Source organism: Corticium candelabrum, chromosome 6 (assembly GCF_963422355.1).
Source record: "Corticium candelabrum chromosome 6, ooCorCand1.1, whole genome shotgun sequence".
NCBI lineage: Eukaryota > Metazoa > Porifera > Homoscleromorpha > Homosclerophorida > Plakinidae > Corticium > Corticium candelabrum.
This window is the reverse complement of record NC_085090.1, coordinates 1,006,982-1,015,378: the sequence shown is the minus strand read 5'-3', so window position 1 is coordinate 1,015,378 and position 8,397 is coordinate 1,006,982. Positions and strand designations below refer to the sequence as shown.

At 44.2% G+C, this 8,397-nt stretch overlaps 2 protein-coding genes across 2 annotated transcripts; both read left to right on the top strand.

Moving 5' to 3' along the window:
- Positions 1-1,229: 1,229 nt before the first annotated feature.
- LOC134181495 (zinc finger protein 862-like) lies at positions 1,230-3,085 on the top strand. The gene has a single exon (XM_062648771.1). The coding sequence runs from the start codon at positions 1,529-1,531 to the stop codon at positions 3,083-3,085; it is 1,557 nt and encodes a 518-aa protein (XP_062504755.1). The 5' UTR covers positions 1,230-1,528.
- A 74-nt stretch (positions 3,086-3,159) lies between these two features.
- On the top strand, positions 3,160-4,000 carry LOC134181615 (uncharacterized). The gene has a single exon (XM_062648880.1). It carries the CDS (start codon positions 3,182-3,184, stop codon positions 3,851-3,853), a length of 672 nt encoding a protein of 223 aa, XP_062504864.1. The 5' UTR covers positions 3,160-3,181; the 3' UTR covers positions 3,854-4,000.
- The last annotated feature ends 4,397 nt before the right edge of the window (positions 4,001-8,397 follow it).

The following is an 8,397-nucleotide window of genomic DNA, read 5'->3' as shown; positions in this document are numbered from 1 at the left end:
AGCTGTTGACAATTTTGAACAACACTAACGAATATTTCGGAGACCATAACAGCAGTAATCACGAGTATTTACAGTTAGGGTCATACCAGAAATACGGCAGTATTCGCTGAAACCAAGGTAGATTTCACTGAAGTGTCCCAGACATAATTCACCGGAATAACGTCAAAACTTTTACGTGATCAACACCATGAATTGAATTGTAAGTGTTTTACGCCTATTTGACGGACGAGTACCAGTGTTCGAAATTGGGGGGTTTAGGCGACTAAGACTTACCGTCTGGCGACCAGACTTTACGGGGTTAGTCGCCAAACCTTGCGTGGGACTCGTCCACTTCTCTGTATCAGTGTACCGCGATTAGATACTTTAATTGTGCCCGTCTTAGCGTGTTGTGTATTGAATAATCGTAGTAAGCGTGACATGAGGCTTATTCTACTAGGTAACGAGTTAGATTGAGTGCGTTTAACGGGCAATCAGAATCGAAACCATATACCACAAACGCAGAGGGGTAGTGCTAGAATAAACAAATGCTACCTAATTAATTGAAAACTGGTAAGGCAATTAGGCAGGTAGGTTTACAGGTTTACAATGCCTTCTGAGAATGAAGTTCTGCTTTGCAACAAGATGAAACTGGGACAGAAAACATTTCAATTTAGCGGAGCGAAAAACTAAACTAAGAAGTATAGTGCGCAATTCATTAGCTGCATTCTGCTACAGTTCTCACAGCTTGTTATGACTAACAATTACAAGCAACCTGGCCTTTTTGGGTGTTTACATAAGACGTTATGATTATGACAGAGAAAGTGTAGTGTAATATGTAGAAAGTGCAGAGGAGAGGGGGTAGTCTTACGTAGGATGAAGAAGACTTGTCACAGGAAGCGATTTAGAGAATGAAATGCACCTGTGTCAATATTGTACAATATGTTACTTTGTAAACTCACGAGAACGACTCCTTACACTATGCAAAAGGCTCTTCTTCGGTAGACATGAATATTATTGGTGATAGTGAGTGCGAGTTCAATGTTCAACTGGGTGAAGTAGCCATCTTGTAATTGATATCAGGAACAACACGCCTAGGTACAGGTGTTATATAGCATAATTGGCAGATAGCCACGCCTTTTGTTTAAGATGCCTCTGTTTTATTCTGGCAATCATCATTCCCTTCGTGGTTATCTCTAGCAGATGTTTTGAATGAGGTAGCAGATACCATAATCACCTCGTATCTCATCGCTTCACCACAGGAAATAGCCTGGTCAGGGTTCTGCCCACATGGGGCGGTATGGGGCAAATCGACCCATACTCCCCATTTTTGAACCCATATGAGCTGCTTTTTTACCCATATGAATAAAATTGCCGCGAGCATACAGGCAACACATAAGCGTACAGAGAGCACGCTACCTTATTTAAATCGAGGCGGCTGTCGCAGAGCGTACACATTTCTCATGGAGGTCGTGTACGGGAATCTTTTGCCACATCACGTGATTCTCTCCTGCTTGTTCACGTGATTTTTGCGGAGCTTCTTCTTTCACTCATGTCTCTCCTGCGATACTTTCGAAAGCGATCTCGAATCGAGGAATCGGATTCTTCTGAAAGTGAAGACGAAAAACAGCCTCAAATCTCCCAAGTTAGTTTGGTCTCTGATCAAGAATCCAACGACGACGAAGGCTCGTCGCAGTTCTGCGGCGACCCTATCAACGACGATAACGACGAAGACGGTGAGCTTATCGACGACGATAACGACACGGACAGCGAGCTTATAGACGACGACGACGACGCCGAGAATGCGATTCAAGTAGCGGCGTCTACTTCGAGTCATCCTACTTCTAAGAGTTCGAATTCGAAGCGATCGTCCCGATTTCGAATTGAGTGGCTGACGGGGAGAAGCTGGCTTAAGTACGATCGTTCTACAAGGGGTATGACGTGTAATATTTGCCAGAAGCACTGCTCTGGAGCTCGGCCATTCAAGCACGAATCATGGCTAAAGAAGCCCTGTACGCGATTGCGGCTTGAAAGTATAATTAGACACGAAGAATGCGAGTCACATATCACGTGTGTGAGGTTGGAGCGTCTCGCTTCCAAGCCAAACGTTGCGTCTGCTATCCATCCTGTTGTTCCTGCTCAAGGAATCGAGCAAGCAATTGGTTGTCTCTATTTCATTGCTAAGCGGCGTTTGGCTCACACTACCAATTTTGAACCGATCCTAGATCTGGCTTCGTGGTTGGGAGTAGAAATTAAAAGCAAGATTAGAGTAGCTAGAAATGCTATCTACACCAGTCATAAATCGATACAAGAGATGCTTTACGTCATATCTGAGCTCCTTGAAAAAAGATCTCTCGACGAATTGAAAGATTCTGAGCATTTTGCTTTAATGTTTGACGAGACGACGGATTGCACTACGCAAGAGCAGCTGGCAATTCACGGTCGCTACATTGATAATGCTACAGGAGAACTCAAATGCACTTTCTTAAAAGTAGTGGACTTATTGCAACCCGAAGTTGAGAGCGCTGCTGCAGGCGGGAATAGCTGCATTAGAGCAGGAGCAGAAACTATTACACGTCGCATCGAAGAGTTTATTGAGGTTTCGGGCGTAGACCGTAGAAGACTTAGAGGAATTGGAACAGACGGTGCATCGACAATGGTTGGTTGCAGAAACGGTGTAGTTGCTAGGCTAAAACGCACGGTTCCTACTGCTGTTGGAGTCCACTGTGCGGCACACCGACTGAATCTTGCATCAACTCAGGCATCAAAGGCAGTGCCATACGTCAAAGCATTTGACAATATTCTTCGTCAAATTTTTGATTTCTTTGACAATAGTGCCGTTAGGACGGCAGGGTTGGAAGCAATCCAGGCGCTGCTTCATGAAAAGGGAAAAATGGTTGCACCTTGCGCAACAAGATGGCTGAGCATCGAGCGAAGTGTCAGCCGTCTTAAAGCCTGCTTTGCATCTGTCAGCGTCAGTCTCCAGCGAGAGGCGCAGGAGAGACACGACGCTAGAGCTTTGGGCATTAACGCAATGATAACAAAGCACAAGTTTATAACGACCATGCTCTTAATGTGCGATGCTTTGCCGCACGTTTCGCGCCTCTAAAAAATATTTCAACATGAACACTGCGATTATAGCAGTATTCCAGGAGCGCTTTTGTTGACGAAGGAGGCTCTTAAGCGACTAAAAACTGTCGACGGTATGCATCTTTGCCAATTGCCGGAATTTTTGGAGAAACTGAAGTCATCGGGGATCGTTATTACACGTGACCCGAATGACAATGAAATGACTTTCACAAATAACATCAAAACACCCTATCTCTCCAGCCTGCTCTCTAACATCGAAAAAAGATTTGAAGATCAAGGAGTAATGACGTCCTTTACCGTCTTCAATCCGGATGCGTTGCCATTGCCTGATTCTGGAGAAGAGTTTGCCGAGTACGGCAACGGTGAAATAGAAAAGCTCTTCACTCATTTTCATCCTTCTGACGTAGACGAATTTGTTGAGGAAAGCCTTGAGGAATGGTCAAGCTACAAGGAGCGTCTAGCGATAAATAGGAGAGAATCGGCGTCATACACTTGCAAAGAAGTTCTGGACGATCTATGCGGTGACTTATCAACCAAAAGAATGTTTCCCAAGCTTTCATCAATAGCATGCATTTGCAGAGTTATTCCGATGCACACAGCCAGTGTTGAGCGCACTTTCTCTCAACTAAACTTGATAAAAACGGATATACGAAATCGAATGAGCGAAAGAACCCTGGACGCACTGCTAAGAATTGCCGTAAACGGTCCTTCTTTGGAAAATTTTCCCGTGAAAGATGCTGCGAAACTGTGGGCTCTAAAGAAGAATCGCAGACTTTCGGTAAAATAAAGCATGTCGATAAGCGTTTGGATTGTTGAAATAAATGTGAAAAATGGAGTCAAAATTTATCCGTAAAAACCACGCCCCCCAAAATTTTTTCGGGGGCCTCGCCCCCCAACCCCCATCGCTCATGACCCATACAAGAAAAAACCACGGCAGAACCCTGCCTGGTGTATGACAACTGATTCCCCAACTATTTCATTCTCAGACCAATGTTCCAGAATCTACAGAATGAATGAGAAGACTCTCAAAGGTGTGTGCAAACAGCTGTTTGAAAGTACTACTGAAGATGTGGCACAAGAAATACTAGCTTCACTGGACACATCAGCTAGCTGTTCTCTCGTGAGAAAACCATTGGCAAGCATGCCCAACAACCTAGTGGCTCAACAACAGATTCCACCAGACGCACCAAGTGGACATGTTCCGATAAGTGTCACAGCGATGGCAATTGTCTTTTTCATGCAATGTCAGTTCACATGCACGGTTCTTCTGATGGCAGTCGTCACCTCCAGCTACGTCTCATGACCGCGTGCAAGCTTGTGCTGCACTCATCGTACTACGCTTCTCGTCTTACTGCGTGGGCATCAGTTCAGCAAAAGTCCAACAATCCTTAAAATATTTTAGCCACCGTGTTCTCTAACAAGTCGATGACAGAAGTTCCATCCATGTCTGACGAGTGTATCCAAAATGCAGTTTTGGTTGACGCTAGGCAGACTGCAATACCTGGAGAATACAGCTCTATGTTGACCCTCATGGCTGTTGCAAGTGTTTGCAAGGTAAATGTTCAGTCAGTTTATTCTAATCATCCCGACACAAGAGGACTTCGAGCGCATTATAACTGTACCGTTTGTCCGCGTTGTTTTGAGCTACAACAGGAACTACCGACCAAAGTCGTCCTGTGGTGTCCTCTTGGGAGTGTCCCCACTTCACAAATGTGGTCTCCAAACCACTTTGTACCTTTAGTCAGCATGGGTCAAGCCGCAAACCAAACAGCGGTGGTGAGTAGGCCAAGCCGTAAAAGAGTCCTGTCAGGTTCAGGCAGTTTGCTCTGGAACTGAATACAAAAGGCATCATCATCGGTTCCATCAAAGAAAAAACCCGGCTTAACATCTCCATCCACTATAGAGAGCTCATCTGAGAAAAACACAGACAGGAAAGTTTGATTCATTTGCAGTTCGAGAAACATCTTGTCCGTCTAGTCTTCCAGGTAGTGAAACACTAGCCCCTAATGACAATGAGAAAGGAAGGTTGTTCCAAGAAGGGTGGAAGATTGATCGACCGTGGCTACAAACCAATGATGACCAAACCAAAATGTTCTGTCAATGGTGTGCTAAATACTTCCTTACTTCTAAAAGCAATTTTACCACTGGGGTTACAATAAAGAAAAAGGAAACAGTGGTATTACATGGCATATCAAAGATGCATTTGAATGCCAAGAAGGCTCACACTAATGCTATGAAGAGAGCTCAGTTGTCATCATCTAGCGATGTACCAGGAACTATTGAAGAAGGATTTCACCGTGTCAACAAAGTAAGCGAGAAAGAATTGGCCACTCTACAAGTCTTATTTAGAACAAGCTTATATCTTGCGCTTAAAGAACGTCCCTTCTCTGATTTTCCTGCTTTGCCGGATTTACAAGAAAAAACGGTCTCGAAATACTGAAGATATATCGGAATGACAAGCAAGCTAACACTTTTATTCACGCTATATCCTAGTACATTAGAGAGCAAACTTGTGAAATGTTGTCTTCATCTTCATTTTTTCCGTTCTTTGCGACTCAAGTACAGACTCTGCAACTATTGATGAAGAAATCATCGTTGTGAGATGGCTCGTTGATAACACCCTGGTGCTTAAATTCCTTGATTTTCGACCCTTGAGAAGTAGTGATGCTACAGGAATAGTCCGAGCCGTATCTAACGGTCTAGATGAGTATTCTTCTAACTGGAAGACCAAGCTTGTAGCTTTCGGCGCTGATTGTGCTCCTGTAAACCTTGGTAATCGAAACGGAGCAGCTGTACAGCTCAAAGCAGACGTCCTTCATTTAATAGCTATACATGGTTGTGCACACCGTTTAGAATTAGCCATAAGAGATTCTTTAAAGCACTGTAATCTGATGTCTCTCGCTGATGACGCCATGGAAAACGTCTACAAAATGTACCATAAGTCTCCTCTTTGCTGGAGGGGACTACAGAAAACAGGGCTGGCTTTGGGACTGCCTGTCGTGAAACCCATCAAATTGAAAGGAACACGATAGATAGGTCATCGAAAAAGAGCTCTAGATGTGGTCCTTCGCATATGGCCAGCCCTGGCAGAACACACGAGCCAGGTAAGGCTAGGTCGCACTGCTATGCGGGGTCGAGCAGTGAAGTTGAACTCAACGATCCTCAGACTTGATGTTTTGATGTTTATGTACTTGTTGCAAGACCTTCTTGTCATCTTGGCCCGGTTAAGTACAGCATTACAAAAGAACACAGCTACCATATACAGCGTTCTTAGGTCAATAAAAGCCACTAAAACTGAACTTCACAAGATTGGTCGTGAAGAGTCTTCCAAAAAAAGCGCATAGAGTAAGCACTTTCGCGAGTTGAGAGAGACTCGCCACTGGAAAAGCCAACTGTAACTACAAGCAGCAGCAGCAGTGATGAAAGCGAGACAGAATGTGCTCAGCCCTATTCTGCTGATAGTGATGATCCTGATGCAATTCCAGGTGATGTAAATATAGATACAGAAGAAGGTGCACCAGTCCATCGAGGTGTTGTATGCACCAGAAGAGCATAGAACAAACATGCCAAGCTGTACAGTCACATTTTAGCAGGGTACGCAACGTTGTCATTGGCCAAGTAAATAAAAGGTTTGCTTCATTTGCTGCTGACCGCATATTGAGTTCATTGTCTGTATTTTCGCCTCAGCTGTGGCCAGACGATAGCGACGATATCGAATTTGGTGACGAACAAATTGTGTTTCTTTCCGAACACTTTGCAACTCCTCTAGAGAAACAAGGATTAAATCCTTCTCTTTGTTTGTCTGAATGGACGGAGGTTAAGCAGCTAGTTCGCGACCATATTCGATATGCTAATGGCAAGAATAAACAATGGTAACACAATTCCTTGTGGAAGATGTTGGTTGGATCAAAGTGAATCTTTGGACATCGGAAATGTTTTGGGCCTTGTGGAGATAATGCTGGTTTTGCCCATGCATACTGCTGAGTTGGAAAGAAACTTCTCATTATCTAAACGAATTAAAACAGATTGGCGTAATCGACTGGCACCATCAACAGTCTCTGATCTCATGACAGTCAAATTATCTGAGATAAATCTAGACATACACCCTACTCCCTTCATTAACACATGGTTAAGCTCCAGTGAGTGCGAAAGACGACCTTACATTAAGCCACATGTCAAACACGCAAAAAAACTAGCAACGAAACGATAGTACAACCAACAACACGTGAACGTATATAACTTCCTAGGTGACTCTTGTAGTACACACCATGCAATTGTTGTTGGCAAAGATCACCTTGATTTAGTTAACCTTTCTACGTGTATGGCTTGTTTTAGTTTACTAACTAGCTTGAGTGTTTGTGCATAGAATTACGTCGAGAAATCTTCGGAATAGGTGATATCCTAAATTGCATTTGGTAGCACTGTATACACGTGTACGTTGGTACAACTTCAACACTCTTTGTGCAATAGCTTAAATTTATGTAAGCGCTGAGGCAATGGAATTCAACGCAACTGTTCACTACCACGCGACACGCTGTACATTTTGCATGGTCGGGACTTCGAGGACGACGCTAAATTTGTTTGGCGACTAAACATATTCGCGAATTTCGAACACTGTTATCTATTTCTTGTCGATATTAATTAAAACGCAAAATTAATTTAATTAATGACGTTATCCTGCTACGCCTTGAAAAATTCTGGCGACAACCTTGGCGCGCATAAAAAATTGAACATATGATGTCATAGGCAATGTAGCACGTTACGTTTTACTAATTAGGGCGTATTTCTTTATTCTCCACCTAGTCCGGTCCCACTGGATTAGTTTGCCGAGTTCGGGTGAGCTCAACTGAACAGACCTAGAATTAGGTGGTGGCGATAAAGAGACCCGGTAGAGATCCACAACCACAACCGGATTAGGTCGTGGAGAACAAAGAAATGCGCACTAGCATTATAATTAGCAGGGGCGGATATAGGGAGGGTGCACCGGGTGCACGTGCACCCCCCCTCCGCCAGTCTTGAGGAAGGTCTAGATAGCCACGAAGTTCCATACCCATTTTCTTGCGGCGCACTCACGTAGCAGAAATATGTGGGTGCACGAAGAATTGCGTCTGGGTACAGAGTACGAGCTAATGCGAAGATTATCGATCACGTGTCCATCTCGTGTTTGACTGACAACCTGACTGACAACTGTGAACTGCGCACTGTGTCGCTGCGTGGAACCGCGAGTTTGTATTTCCCGTATATACGTTGCCACGTGCAGTGTTCGTGTCCTAGCGTGGGGTCGATCGCAAACCGTAAGTGACAGCACGTGGTTGCTGCATGCTGTCCTAT

What these genes read in the sequence shown, in the direction of transcription:
- LOC134181495 (XM_062648771.1), top strand. Translation starts at nt 1,529, where the DNA reads ATGTCTCTCCTGCGATACTTTCGAAAGCGATCTCGAATCGAGGAATCG.
- LOC134181615 (XM_062648880.1), top strand. Translation starts at nt 3,182, where the DNA reads ATGCATCTTTGCCAATTGCCGGAATTTTTGGAGAAACTGAAGTCATCG.